This window comes from Vulpes lagopus, chromosome 2, assembly GCF_018345385.1.
Source record: "Vulpes lagopus strain Blue_001 chromosome 2, ASM1834538v1, whole genome shotgun sequence".
NCBI classification, from domain to species: domain Eukaryota; kingdom Metazoa; phylum Chordata; class Mammalia; order Carnivora; family Canidae; genus Vulpes; species Vulpes lagopus.
Window position 1 is genome coordinate 46,125,490 of NC_054825.1, and position 16,435 is coordinate 46,141,924.

The 16,435-nt window shown below is 35.4% G+C and overlaps 1 protein-coding gene across 6 annotated transcripts in view; it reads left to right on the plus strand.

The window, feature by feature from the left end:
- Window positions 1-16,435, plus strand: part of MYO9A (myosin IXA) — a 271,647-nt gene that overhangs the window by 78,847 nt on the left and 176,365 nt on the right. For all 6 annotated transcript variants that reach the window (XM_041746477.1, XM_041746479.1, XM_041746482.1 and 3 more), the window contains 2 exons: window positions 3,696-3,822; window positions 14,480-14,569. In XM_041746477.1, the coding sequence (XP_041602411.1) occupies window positions 3,696-3,822; window positions 14,480-14,569 (217 nt within the window). The remainder of the gene's footprint in view (window positions 1-3,695; window positions 3,823-14,479; window positions 14,570-16,435) is intronic.

The window sequence follows — 16,435 nt, forward strand, 5'->3', positions numbered from 1 at the left end:
TGCGTCCTCCTACCTTGTTAAACATTGCTCTGAACATTTACTTTTCTAGCAGACTTGCTTTGAATTGCTTTTTTTTTTTTTATTATAAATTCTTTGAGGTTCTCTTGAAAGTTGGAGCTCTTCTTCCTGTAAAAATGTACATCCATAAATATTTGCATACAAGTGAGGGAGTTCCTGGTGTTCCTGAAGTCTCTCCATAGACCTTATTTAAAAACTTGCCTTATAATACTATTTTTATTGCTTCTTCTTTTCTGTGTCATTGATCTCGAATCTTACTAAGGCATGCATACCTATCAGTAAAACATAATTTTCCCTTATTTCCTCTGTAAATTTATGTCTGTAGTATTGTACATATTTTATTATAAACAAAATAGAAATGTAAACATGTTGAGATAGAGATGAAGCAAATTATATTTAAAATAAATCTATTTAAAATTAAAGAAACAAATAACCTTGACTCTCGCCAGAAAAAAAATAGTAACAGAACTTTTTTTTTTTTTTAAGATTTTTTTTTTTTTAATCTGATAGAGCACAAGCAGGGGGAATGGCAGGGAGAGAGGGAGAAGCAGGCTACTGCTGAGCAGGATCCTGATGAGGGGCTTGATCACAGGACCTTGGGATCATGACCTGAGCTGAAGGCAGATGCTGAACAGACTGAGCCACCCTGGTGCCCCAATAGAACTATTTTTTGGGAAAGGGAATTAATTATGTCAGATCTGATTATATTGTCAATTTTTAAAGTCACACTAAAAGTAGAAGAATGACAGCTCTGCTGTTTGCTTGTTAGCTTGTGATTACTATGAATCTTGAGCTAGCAGATTATTTGCCAAAATCTTTTTTTGAAAGATAAATTAAAATTAAATAATATAATATGTAAATATGTAAGCCCATTTAATTGATCACATAAACTGCAATTCACTGAAAGTTATTTAGTAAATGAGAGTAACCCTACAGTTAGTTCCTCCATGCCTTATTACTTATAGTCTTTCCTCAGCATATCCCCTTTACTTCATGTGACGCTTGACTGATTGACATATATGGATCTAAGTGTCAATCTGTATATTAAATGATGGTGAAACTTAATTTCATTTTTTTTAGATAACATAAGTTGAAAATAATATATATACTTCTCATATACCAAGGGATTGTGTGTCTTTTATACTTTCTGATATCACTGTATCCCATATTGGAAACCACTGGTAAATATATGTTCTTAGTAGCCTGGCCTATAATTTGACCTTTCTATATCTTTTAGATATTATCTTCAGATCTTCCCTAACACAAGTTTTGCATTTTAATTATTTTTATTTACTTTTTAAAATTTTTATTTACTTCTGATAGTCACAGAGAGAGAGAGAGAGGCAGAGACACAGGCAGAGGGAGAAGCAGGCTCCATGCACTGGGAGCCCGATGTGGGATTCGATCCCGGGTCTCCAGGATCGCGCCCTGGGCCAAAGGCAGGCGCCAAACCGCTGCGCCACCCAGGGATCCCAAGTTTTGCATTTTAACTAGACTGATAGTGTCCTCTAAAACACTATGTTGTGTTCTGAATGTCCAGTATTGTCCTCATTTCTTGAGGGACCCATCTTATCTCTTTTTTAATCATTGAAATACTTTCAGGTTTTTTTTTTTTTTGATAGCATATCATATGTACCATGATTCCCTTCTCTTTTGCTCATGAATGACTGTGCTAATAAATTACAACATTATTTTCAACTGCACTCAGATCTAACCCAGCATTCCTTTTAACATAACTTTGCAGGCATCCTAAAATTTGGTATGTAAATCGAAACTTGTTTGCTTTAGAGTACTGTTAATGTCCTTCATTTTAATTTTTTTAAAGTTTATATATTTATTTATTTAAGTAATTTCTGCACTTTCTGTGGGGCTTGAACTCATGACCCTGAAATCAAGAGTTACACACTCTTTCTACTGAGCCAGCCATGTGCCTCCTGTTCTCCCTTTTTAATGAAATTTTTCTTAACTATGCATTGTTTCTACCCTTAGTATTTTAAGATGCCTTGCCTTTATATTATAGGATTTTTGTTGTTTTATCTCCTAATGCAAGATTTTAAACTTTTTGAGAACAGGGATTTTTAAAAATTCATTTTTGTAAATTTTTAAATACTGAATTATTATAGTATATTAGATTGTTTATATAACATTTATTATTATTGGAGACTCTGCATCACATATTTGGGTGTGAGAAAATGTTAACATGCTGATTGTTGAACCCCAGATTCTAAAACGATGTAATTAGCAGCCATATAAACTCCTACTAAAAATGATTTTTTTAGTAAGTGGCCCATGAATTTGTGTTTTTATGTCTTTTGGCTTCCATTAGTCATTATAATGGGTCATTTGATACTGAGTTTCCTCTCTAATTGACCACAGTATGTTTATAAATTATTCCTTTATAATTGACTTGTATTTTGCTTGAGTCATGTTAATGATTGAAACATTTACAGTTTTAAATTATTTGAAAAATTAGATCTGTCAATTAGATGTTGATTCAGGACCTTTGAAAGTGTGGCTATTTGGTTCCTAAAGCAGTGTCTTTATTTAGAATACATCCTAATTTTCAGAAAACACATAGTTAAAATTTCGCAGGTAGAACAGATTTATAATAAGAGAATAATTGGACAAGACACAAAGATGTGTATATATATGAATTTTCAGGAAGAGCTTTTAGATGGAATGTTCAGCTGTGTTAAATGCCTTTGAGAGGTCAGGTAAGTTAGGATATAATATATATTTTTTTAGTTACATGGAGATCCTTGGTAACTTCTCTGAGATATTTTAATGGGGTCAGATGTCAGGATATGATACTAAAATGACAAAGTGAAGAAAAGGAATATGAGTTAACAGTTTAATAAGATTGTTTGTGAAGGTAAGGAGAGGTGGGATCTAGGATGGGTTTTTTAAAGTAACAGAAAACTGAAGATGAGATTATTTTGATAGAAACTTCTTGTAGATTCAGGTAAGAGATAGGAAATAGTTATAATGAAGTTCTGAGGTAAACTGGAGTTCATGAGATAGAGAGCACAAGTAGGGATTTAGTTGTTGTTGACTGGAAGAGGGTCATGTATGTGTTCCTCTGAGACAGAAGGGAAGAATGAATAGAAGGGAGGATTCAGTTGTAGATGTTTTACAGGAGAAGCCTGATATTAGGTAATATACCCCAATGGCTTCATACTGTTTGTTTTAAAAGCATTTATCAAGGGCAGCGCAGTATGACGTACGAAACTATTTCTTAAATGGAACTAAGAATAAAAAAATCACTTAGGCTATTTGGTTAAAAAATACAGATTCTAAGACCTTGCCTTTAAAGATTCTGATTCAGTTGTTCTGAAATAGACAATGTAGGGAAGGGCATTTTAGGCAAGATGAAAAGCATTTAGAAAGGTATGGACTTTGAAACACTATACAGAATCAGGCAATAGCAAATCCTCTTCAAACAACTATGTCCAGTGGTACAGTGCTGAAAGTAAGGTTATGTAAAGCACTTTGCATCATACCTGACATAGTATACATAGATCTTATTTATTACAGTTATTATTTCCACATTTTTTATTTTTATGAAGACTAAATACATCATACTTGTCCTGGTTAATTTGCTTGATTAGAATTTTGCAGTGAAATGAGTTTAGAGACTGCACATAAGCAAGCTATAATTTATGGTTTTGTTTTCACAGGATTTTCTCTCTTCTCTCAGCCATACTCCATTTGGGTAATATCTGTTATAAAAAGAAGACATATCGGGATGACTCCATAGATATCTGTAATCCTGAAGTTCTGCCTATTGTCTCAGAATTATTAGAAGTAAGTAATTGTATTTCAGTTGTCATTTCTCAAATACTGGGTAACTTCTCACTTTTAATTTTGTGTAATTATTTGGTTAAGTTTAAATGGGTTAATGCTTTTTTATTAATAATATTTCTCCAAAAGATGGAATTTTTGCTATTGATCTTGCCAGAATCTTTGGAAGGCTTGAGTTTTCTTGTCTGCCTCTCTGGCCTAGATATCCATAATCCTTCAATTTGCTGGATAGGATCAATATTTTACTCTAGACTTTATCATATTCTGAGCCGTTGATAGTTTTTCTGTATTTGAGATTTCTTTTCATACTAAGATTGTGGTTAGAGTAATCTGAAGATGGCATATCTGGATGAGTGGAGAAAAAAGTAAATTAAATTTTCTTCTTCATGTCTAAATAGGAGCCAGAGATCTTCATTTCCTACCATACTTCTTCCTATAACTAAGATCTTTAGTACCTCATTCTTTCTTCCTGGAATGATGACTTCTCATTCATCTTGTAAGGAGCATCATTTTTTATAGGCCTTCTCCTCTGACTGAACAAGGAAATACGTGTTTGTTTACGAACCTGTGTGTATTCATACTACAGATGTTTTTATATATCCGGCTATAGCTATATAAAGATAAACATGAGGTCGTACTGATGTTCCTAACTAATACGTTATCACATGTGTCATTCTAGCCTTCTGATCTATAAACTCCCATTTTCACAGTGAGGAAGCTATATCCTACCTTCTGCTGTTCATTTACTTAATTATTCAATTTTACTATTCAGTTGACCCTTAAACTATGTAGGGGTTAGGGGAGACAACCCCCCCCCACCCGGCAGTCAGAAATCTGTTTATAACTTTTGACTCCCCCAAAACTTACTGGCCTACTGTTGACCAGAAGCCTTACTGATAACATAAACAGTTGATTAACACACGTTTTATATGTTAGATGCATTATATACTGTATTCTTACAATAAAGTAAGCTAGGGAAAAGAAAATGTTAAGAAATTCATAAGAGAAAATACATTTATAGTACTGTATTTATTGAAAAAAACCTCAAATGTAAATGGACTTGTATAGTTAAAATTGGTGGTGTTCAAGGATCAGCTGTGCATGTATTGGAGTGTATATGTATTTATGTATATGTGCACTGCTATTGGAAATGACTTTATCAGCTAGAGTATAAAGTGTAGTATTCCTTTTGCCTGTTTTAGTTTTTCATACTCCATTAATTTCCAGTTACTTAGGTTAGCACCTTTTCCTCCTTTAATTGAGGTTGTTTCATATATTTGTCATATAGTTAGATTCTCTTGTCATGGTCTGCATTCTTCCCTAGGATCCTCCAGTGTCTGAAAAGATTTGTTCTTTGTGCTATATGGGTTATGGCAAGTGCATAATGTCTCGTTTCTCTATTACAGTATCATGTAGAATAGTTTCATTCCTAAAAATCTCCTCTGCTTCACCTGTTCAGTACCTCTCCTCAAACCCCTGGCAACCACTGATTTTTTACTACCTCTATAAATTTGCCTTCTTCAGAATGTAGCATAATTGAAATTATATAGTATGCATCCTTTTCAGACGGACACGTTTCACTTAGCAGTATGTATTTAAGATTCATTCACGTGTCTTTGTGGCTTGATAGCTCATTTCCCTGTATTGCTGGGTAAAATGCCATGTGTAGATGCACCAGAGTTTATTTGTTCGTTCACCTATTGAAGGACATCTTGGTTCTTCCCATTTTTTTGCAGTTATGAATAGCCTGCTTTTTTTTCTGTTAAAATATTACTATCTTTCAAATCTTGGTTCTTGTGTCTCTTTTTAGGGTTTTAACCTTATTTTAAATGGTCTAAACTGACTACATTAGGATAGAATATTTGCATCTTCTTAGCATGATTTAATTTTGGTTTTGTAGCAGAAAGTTAATTGTTTACTAGTTTGTGCCCGTTATAAGGTGGCAAGTGCTCTTTGAGAGCAATGGATGCCTCTTTCTTATTTATCTAATCTTAGAGTACTTATTATTTTGCACATGCCTGAATGTCGCTTATTAACTTTAACAAAATGGGTTAGTTAGTCTGGCAGACAGGGGCTGGAGAAAGAAACACACTGAACTGTGAAACTAGGCTCACTCTTTGGAAAGAAGTTCTACCAGGATGTGGAGTGTGGTATCTGAAGGTGGTAATTTTGAAGGTCATGGGGATCAGAGAACAGACTATATTTCAGTCAGGCATTTTAGGGGATATCTTAGTCAACATTTGGTCAACAGAAACACTTGGTATTGTATTGTCATAATAATAGTACATTGTAGCTAGTGGTTTTATTTACATGTTTAAGCATTCAGCAAGTACAAAGGCTTCTGGTCCTCGGGCAGTATTCCTTCTTTGGTTAGAGACTGATAAGAGCAATTCAGGTAATTCTAAAAGGAGCCAAGGTATTGGTGAAAAAGGAGAAATCCACTTCTGAGAATCAGGCTTACCAGTGTCAAAGTTAGACTAATTGCAAAAATGATTTGATAGCAAATCTTACTTTTGAACCCAAGCTTCTTAACTTCTTTATTTTTTTAGACATTTTATTTATTTATTTGAGACAAAGAACATGTGAGTGGGAGGTGGGCAGAGGGAGAGAGAGAGAATCCCAAGCAGACTCCCTGCTGAGTGAAGAGCCCATTAAAGGGCTCAGTCCCACAACCTTGAGATCATGACCTGAGCTGAAATCAAGAGTAGCATGCTAAACCGATTGAGCCAACAGGTGCCCCTTAACATCCTTCTTGTTGTGTTTAGTTGGGACTGGTTCTAGGAATGGAGATTTGGTAATAAGTAGGAAGAAGTTATCTTCAAAGTTGAGAAGCTAGACAAGTACTGACAGGATCTATACATAATAAGTATCCTGCTTGTATTCCGTTCTTAGAAATTATTTTTCAAGATAATTTCTTAATCAACGGAGGGTTGCTGGAGGGGATGAGGCAGGGTGGTAGGGTAACTGAATGATGGACATTAAGGAGGGCATGTGATGTAATGAGCACTGGGTAGTATATAAGACTGATGAATCACTGCTGAAATTAATAATATATGTTAATTAATTGAATTTAAATTAAAAAATAAAATAAGAAAATAAAATAGAATGATTTCCTGTAATTGGTTAAAATTGGTAATAATAATAATTGCAACCTTAAGGCTTTTGTTGAGCTAGAATTCAAAGATTAGGAGTCAGCAGAAGAAGACAGTTAATTAAAATTCGAGCAGAACTCAATGATATCGAGACCAAAAGAACTGTGGAACAGATCAACAGAACCAGGAGTTGGTTCTTTGAAAGAATTAATAAGATAGATAAACCATTAGCCAACCTTATTAAAAAGAAGAGAGAGAAGACTCAAATTAATAAAATCATGAATGAGAAAGGAGAGATCACTACCAACACCAAGGAAATACAAACGATTTTAAAAACATATTATGAACAGCTGTACGCCAATAAATTAGGAAATCTAGAAGAAATGGACGCATTCCTGGAAAGCCACAAACTACCAAAACTGGAGCAGGAAGAAATAGAAAACCTGAACAGGCCAATAACCAGGGAGGAAATTGAAGCAGTCATCAAAAACCTCCCAAGACACAAGAGTCCAGGGCCAGATGGCTTCCCAGGGGAATTCTATCAAACGTTTAAAGAAGAAATCATACCTATTCTACTAAAGCTGTTTGGAAAGATAGAAAGAGATGGAGTACTTCCAAATTCGTTCTATGAGGCCAGCATCACCTTAATTCCGAAACCAGACAAAGACCCCACCAAAAAGGAGAATTACAGACCAATATCCCTGATGAACATGGATGCAAAAATTCTCAACAAGATACTAGCCAATAGGATCCAACAACACATTAAGAAAATTATTCACCATGACCAAGTAGGATTTATCCCCGGGACACAAGGCTGGTTCAACACTCGTAAAACCATCAATGTGATTCATCATATCAGCAAGACAAAAACCAAGAACCATATGATACTCTCATTAGATGCAGAGAAAGCATTTGACAAAATACAGCATCCATTCCTGATCAAAACCCTTCAGAGTGTTGGGATAGAGGGAACTTTCCTCGACATCTTAAAAGCCATCTACAAAAAGCCCACAGCAAATATCATTCTCAATGGGGAAGCACTGGGAGCCTTTCCCCTAAGATCAGGAACAAGACAGGGATGTCCACTCTCACCACTGCTGTTCAACATAGTTCTGGAAGTCCTCGCCTCAGCAATCAGACAACAAAAAGACATTAAAGGCATTCAAATTGGCAAAGAAGAAGTCAAACTCTCCCTCTTCGCCGATGACATGATACTCTACATAGAAAACCCAAAAGCTTCCACCCCAAGATTGCTAGAACTCATACAGCAATTTGGTGGCGTGGCAGGATACAAAATCAATGCCCAGAAATCAATGGCATTTCTATACACTAACAATGAGACTGAAGAAAGAGAAATTAAGGAGTCAATCCCATTTACAATTGCACCAAAAAGCATAAGATACCTAGGAATAAACCTAACCAAAGAGGTAAAAGATCTATACCCTAAAAACTATAGAACACTTCTGAAAGAAATTGAGGAAGACACAAAGAGACGGAAAAATATTCCATGCTAATGGATTGGCAGAATTAATATTGTAAAAATGTCAATGTTACCCAGGGCAATTTATACGTTTAATGCAATCCCTATCAAAATACCATGGACTTTCTTCAGAGAGTTAGAACAAATTATTTTAAGATTTGTGTGGAATCAGAAAAGACCCCGAATAGCCAGGGGAATTTTAAAAAAGAAAACCATAGCTGGGGGCATCACAATGCCAGATTTCATGTTGTACTACAAAGCTGTGGTCATCAAGACAGTGTGGTACTGGCACAAAAACAGACATAGATCAATGGAACAGAATAGAGAACCCAGAAGTGGACCCTGAAATGTACGGTCATCTAATATTCGATAAAGGAGGAAAGACTATCCACTGGAAGAAAGACAGTCTCTTCAATAAATGGTGCTGGGAAAATTGGACATCCACATGCAGAAGAATGAAACTGGACCACTCTCTTTCACCATACACAAAGATAAACTCAAAATGGATGAGAGATCTAAATGTGAGACAAGATTCCATCAAAATCCTAGAGGAGAACACAGGCAACACCCTTTTTGAACTTGGCCACAGTAATTTCTTGCAAGATACATCCACAAAGGCAAAAGAAACAAAAGCAAAAATGAACTATTGGGACTTCATCAAGATAAGAAGCTTTTGCACAGCAAAGGATACAGTCAACAAAACTAAAAGACAACCTACAGAATGGGAGAAGATATTTGCAAATGACGTATCAGATAAAGGGCTAGTTTCCAAAATCTATAAAGAACTTATTAAACTCAACACCAAAGAAACAAACAATCCAATCATGAAATGGGCAAAAGACATGAAGAGAAATCTCACAGAGGAAGACATGGACATGGCCAACAAGCACATGAGAAAATGCTCTGCATCACTTGCCATCAGGGAAATACAAATCAAAACCACAATGAGATACCACCTCACACCAGTGAGAATGGGGAAAATTAACAAGGCAGGAAACCACAAATGTTGGAGAGGATGCGGAGAAAAGGGAACCCTCTTACACTGTTGGTGGGAATGTGAACTGGTGCAGCCACTCTGGAAAACTGTGTGGAGGTTCCTCAAAGAGTTAAAAATAGACCTGCCCTACGACCCAGCAATTGCACTGTTGGGGATTTACCCCAAAGATTCAGATGCAATGAAACGTCGGGACACCTGCACCCCGATGTTTCTATCAGCAATGGCCACAATATCCAAACTGTGGAAGGAGCCTCGGTGTCCATCGAAAGATGAATGGATAAAGAAGATGTGGTTTATGTATACAATGGAATATTACTCAGCAATTAGAAACGACAAATACCCACCATTTGCTTCAACGTGGATGGAACTGGAGGGTATTATGCTGAGTGAAATAAGTCAATCAGAGAAGGACAAACAGTGTATGTTCTCATTCATTTGGGGAATATGAATAATAGTGAAAGGGAATATAAAGGAAGGGAGAAGAAATGTTGGGAAATATCAGGAAGGGAGACAGAACATAAAGACTCCTAACTCGGGGAAACGAACTAGGGGTGGTGGAAGGGGAGGAGGGCGGGTGTTGGAGGGGAATGGGTGACGGGCACTGAAGTGGACACTTGACGGGATGAGCACTGGGTGTTTTTCTGTATGTTGGTAAATTGAACACCAATAAAAATTAATTAAAAAAAAAACAAAGATTAGGAGTAATAACTGGTTTAATTAAAAAGCAAACTCTAGTTAAGATTTAATTTAATTCCTCTCCTTCTCAAAGTAATTCAGTTCATTGATAAATATAGATTTAGCTTTTAAGAACAAATGTTTCTGAAATTATTTTTTTCAGTTGTTTTTGTAATATTGTAGTTACCTCAGGCAGCAGTGAATTTTTTTTTAATATTTTGAATATTCTCTTTACTGAATTCTGTTTGGGATATATACTTGTGAAATTATTGAAAGGTAAACAAGCTCCTGTAGATTAATTGTGGGTAATTGTGGAGCATATTTTTGTTGCATATTTTGGAGCATATTAGAACCATCCTCATTATCAAAAACTTCAGTTTTTAACAGATTTATGTATTTTGAATATATTTTAACATCTTTTGAAACGATATAAAGAATAGATTTTAACACGTATCTGTTTCTCAATTAAGTGAAGATGAGAAACATTGTAGACCAAATATTGAACTCATTCTTAGTTATTATGTATTAATAAAGTTTATTAATTTTAAAAGTCATGTATGTACAAATAAGGACATTTGGGAAATTACAGAGGAAGTTGATTAAAATATGAATTCAGTAATATTTTCTTCAGGAAGCTTATCAAAGATAAGCAAGATTAGTGTGTTTTGTGCAGTTGTGCATATGAGGGTAGATCTGTGTACAATCATTTTTAGGTTTTAGTGCCAGCATTAAGCCAACTCTCTAAAATGAATTGGGTAGTTATTTATCCTTTTAAATTTTTTCTGCATTTAAGAGAAGAATCATTAGCAAAGAATAATATATTCCTTAAAGATTTGAGAGATAACAACCCTATGATCAACTAACTGTATTTGATGTCCTTCCCATTTGTTTTGTATTAACCAGTTTTTTTTTAGGATTTTCAAATCTGGCTTGAGTTCATTTTGATGATTTGTGTTTATCTAGGAAATCATGTGTTGATTAAATGCTTAAAATTTATTGTTTTTCATTCTTTCTAAGTATTCTGTATGTTTAAAAACTTTTTCTCTGTGGTGTTTTATGTTTGTATTTCTTAATTTTTTAAATTTAGTGAGAGTTGTCTTATTTTCAGATAATTGGCCTTTAGATATATCAGTTCTACCATTTTGCTTAATATGTATTAATTTCTTTTTAAACATATTTTCTTCTTCATTTTCATTTGACAGAGAGAGAGCCCGTGCACACAAGCAGGGGGGAATGGCAGGCAGAGAGGGAGAAGCAGGCTCCTGATGTGGGGGCTCAATCCCAGGACCCTGAGATCCTGACTTGAGTGAAAGCAGACACTTAACCAACTGAGCCACCCAGGCACACTCCTTCCTCTGATAAATTATTAATTGTTCTCAGTACACAATATATATAGAAAGCAATATAGAAAGCAATATAATAAACACCTGTGTACTCACAGCCCCACCCATGTAATAAAATATTACACAAAATTGTAGCTCACTTTATACTCTGCCATGCCAGAAGTAAACACTCATATAAGTTTGGTGTTTATCATTCTCATTCTTGTTTTATTTTCATAATAGATGTTTGCATAAAGAATATATAGTTTTTAAATATATTTTCATATTTTATGTAAATGTTTTATTATGTCATTCTTTTTATTTATTTATTTTTTTTATTTATGTATGATAGTCACAGAGAGAGAGAGAGAGAGAGAGAAGCAGAGACACAGGCAGAGGGAGAAGCAGGCTCCATGCACCGGGAGCCCGATGTGGGATTCGATCCCGGGTCTCCAGGATCGCGCCCTGGGCCAAAGGCAGGCGCTAAACCGCTGCGCCACCCAGGGATCCTTATTATGTCATTCTAAAACTTTTTCATTCCATATTATGTTTTTGACATTTTTAGTACTGATTTAAATATTCTAGATAATGATTCATGGTTGCTTTGTAAAATTTCATTATATGAGTAAAACTATTTTTTTTAATGGCGATTGAGGTCCTTTATTTTTAAAGATTTTATTTATTTATTTATTCATGAGAATACACAGAGAGGAGAGAGAGAGAGAGAGGCAGAGGGAGAAGCAGGCTCCATGCAGGGAGCCCAACGCAGGACTTGATCCCGGGTGTCCAGGATCAGGCCCTGGGCTGAAGGCAGCACTAAACTGCTGAGCCACCCGGACTGCCCAATTGAAGTCATTTGTAATTTTTCATTTATTGGTAGTACTGTGATAGGCATTTTTGCACATGTCTCCTTGCTGGCATGTGTGAGAATTATTTTAGAATATAGTCCAAGGAGTATAGTTTTTAGGTTGTGGTATACATACACATAAATAGTTGACTGATATTGAACAGATTACTGTCTGTAGTGATTGTACCAATTTATATAAGTGTATGGAAGTAACTTTTGCTCCACATTGTTGCTTAAAAAAATTTCTTGAGTTTGTACTGCATAGATCATTTATTTTTAAATATTCACTTTTAGTAATAATTGCTTAACCTCACAATAAAACAGTGGTTTTTTTAATCACATAAGTTTTTTCTTAATTTTTTTTTTTTAAGATTTTATTTATTTATTCATGAGAGGCACAGAGAGAAAAGCAGAGGCATAGGCAGAGGGAGAAGCAGACATCTTGCAGGGAGCCTGATGTGGGACTCAGTCCCCAGGACCCCGGGATCATGACCTGAGCTGAAGGTGAACCGTTGAGCCACCCAGGTGTCCCAGTTTTTTCTTAGTTTTATTAGTTTCGTCCTACTTGTGTAATCTGGTAATATTTTTGTTTTTCAAAACATTTTAAGAATATGAAAGCTTGAGGTCTTATATTTAAACTTTGGCTATTTATTTTTAGTTTTACTGCAGTTTGTAAAGGTAATGCTCCTCAGATTCTTTTTCCAGTTTGTTTTGAATTTGAAGACTGGGCAGTGAATGCTCCAAAAGAAGGTATATTTCCTTTATGATATCACATTTAAAAAAATGATTGATCTCATGATGCCTGGGTGGCTTAGATTTTGATCGTCTGCCTTTGGCTCAGGGTGTTTTCCCGAGATCTAGCATTGGGTCCCATATTGGGCTCTTTGCGAGGAGCCTGCTTCTCCCTCTGCCTGTGTCTCTGCCTCTCTCTTTGTGTGTCTCTTGTGAATAAATAAATCTTCAAAAAGAAAAAAGATTGATCTGTCATGAATTGGTGGTGGCAGGATCATGCTTCACTCTATTGTTTTGTAACTCATTTTCTCCTTATAATTGAATCTTTTTTGCTTGATATACATTATATCATGTACTTAAAATTTTATGAGTGCTATATCTTTATTTGTGTAAATATTTTTATAAAATACCCTTGTTTTACCATTTCATGCCCCTCAGTGTGGCAAAAGTCAGTAGTCTGATAATATCAAGTATAGTGAAGGTTTGAAGAAATAGGAATGCTCAGGGCTGATGAGAGAGCAGATTGGTGAGAACTAAATACAGTAGTATGGCAATATGAAAGATGAAAGATGTGATGTGTATGCTATTAAAGATGAAAATGTATATGCTATTATATAGTAATTCCACTTTTAGATTTATACTTTGGAGAAACTTGAACTCATATGCAAGAATATTCACTTCAGTTTACTTCCTAATAGTGCAAAATGGTAATTACTGTAAATGCCTACATGTAGAAGAATGGATTAAACACTAGTAATTTATATACTGGGAAGCTGTATAGCAGTTAAAATGAATAAGCTTGATCTAAATTATCAATGTAGTTGGATCTCAAAAACATATGGGCAGTATGATTTCATAAAGATAAGAGTTAAATATACTTGGCAGTATGATGTATTTGCAAATACATCTAGTAAATATGCTATATATATATATATATACACACACACACACACACACACACACACACACAGATACCTGAACTGAAGTAATAACGTGTCAAATTCATGATAGTATTTACCTCTAGAGAGAATGAAATAAAAGGAAGCATCAACTTTATTTTAAAGATTAACAAAAATAAATATAAAACCTCTGGAAACATAAATAAGTACTCATTGTAATGTTCCTGGGATTCAAGAAGTATTGTCACTTTTTAGTCCTTGAATGCAAGTTGTGGGATTATGGTTGATCATCTTAAAATTTTTTTGCACTATTCTGTATTTTCCACATTTGGCACAAAGAAATATGTGTCTCCATTGTGATCAGAAAGAAAACTAACTAAAAAGACTCATCTGTCTTACCCTCTCTGTTTTGGGTTGGGGTATGTGAAGTGGTGTGAGTGGAACATTTAACTTTCACCTTGGCCAGTATTTAAATTTCTAAATGTATTGTCTTTACTTTTTCTATTGTATATTTGCTAATCTCATTAAACATTGTTTTCTCTGTTTGGATTTTCAATAAATAATTCCACTCATTGTCATAAATCTTATACACTAAATTTAGTTTTGTCTTCTCTAGGTTAAAGAAGAGATGCTATTTGAGGCATTAGTTACAAGGAAGACCGTGACAGTGGGAGAAAAGCTTATTTTGCCATATAAGCTCGCAGAGGTATGAATGGATTTTCTTTCTTTTTTTTTTTTTTTGTAAAAGATTTTATTTATTTATTCATGAGAGGCAGAGAGAGAGGCAGAGACACAGGCAGAGGGAGAAGCAGGCTCCATACAGGGAGCCTGATGTGGGACTTGATCCTGCATCTCCCGGATCACACCCTGGGCTGAAGGTGGCGCTAAACCACTGAGCCACTGGCTGCCCCCTGAATGGATTTTCTTAAGATCAGAGTACTCGGAACAGTTTTAGCAGTTTGAATTTTTGTTCTTTTAACAGAGGGATCCCTGGGTGGCACAGCGGTTTGGCGCCTGCCTTTGGCCCAGGGCGCGATCCTGGAGACCCGGGATCGAATCCCACGTCAGGCTCCCGGTGCATGGAGCCTGCTTCTCCCTCTGCATGTGTCTCTGCCTCTCTCTCTCTCTCTCTCTGTATGACTATCGTAAATAAATAATAAAATAAGAAAAAAAAAAGAAGTTTGAATTTTTGTTCTTTTAACAGAATGAAAATAACAAAGTGTTGATTGAAATATTTTTCGAGCCCTTGAAATTCGGTTGTGAACATTCCATCAACTTGAAAACTTAAAATTGAATGTGATTTTAAGCAGTAGGCATACATTTTTCTCCAGAGATCTTTATCTTCACCATTCTTAAGTTTTATATTTTAATATGAGGTGAATATAAGTGAAAACTTAAAATTGAATGTGATTTTAAGCAGTAGGCATACATTTTTCTCCAGAGATCTTTATCTTCACCATTCTTAAGTTTTATATTATTAATATGAGGTGAATCTATAGTAGATAGATTTACAAATGAGCAGTATTTGATCCAATTGATGATTTATTCTTCAGGCAGTTTCTTATCTTTCAGAACATCATTCTCTTCTGGTTCACTTTTTTTATTGTTGACCACTCATTTGTAATTCCTTTTGTTTGCTCTTTTCCACTTAACCTCTAAAAAATGTAGTGCTCTAGTACACAGTCTTTGTCTTGTCTTCTCTATAATCCTTATCCAGGTGATCGCACCTAGTCCCATGAAGAGTATCATCTGTATCCTGAAGCTTCTAGATGAGATTTATTGCTGTCATTGTCATTTTTATTATAATATATTATTCAGATGTATTTGAATGGGAAAATTATTGAAAGCCTACTGTTCCGTAGTGTAATTTAATAACAGTGATGGGAAATCACAAACTATGACAGTTATTAAAATAGGACAGGAATGTGAGATTAGAAGACAGAGGTGGAGATTAGTGAAAGAACTGTGGAGGGGTGCCTGGGTGGCTCTGTGGTTCAGTGTCTGGCTTCAGCTCCGGTCGAGTCCCCCATCGGGCTCCCCACAGGGAGCCTGCTTCTCCCTCTGCCTAGGTCTCTGCCTCTCTCTCTGTGTTTCTCATGAAAAAATAAATAAAATCTTAAAAGAACAAAAAGAACTGTGGAGAATGGTTTCTAGGCTGACACTGGTCCATTTATCCTATTTTTGGGGTTCTTCCTATAACTGTGCCATGAAATCTACATTTCTTCATTATATCATGTGCCTTACCTCATAGTCTCCAACTTTGAAAGCTGCTTTCTAAACAGAAAAAGCCAAACCTTTTTTAAGAGTTTTGCCCTTCCTTTACTTTATAAGGGCTCAGTACTTTTGTAATTTCTCTTATAACTTTTGTTAATGTAAAATATTTCCTGGAGTGCTCAGGCAGTTAAGTATCTGACTATTGGCTTCAGCTCAGGTCATGATCTCAGGGTTGTGAGATCAAGCCCCCATCAGACTCTGTGCTGGGCAGCAAGGAGCCTGCTTGAGATTCTGTCCTTTTGCCCCTTCCCTCTCCCTAGCTCTCTTAAAATTTTTCTTATGTTTATTTACATTTTTA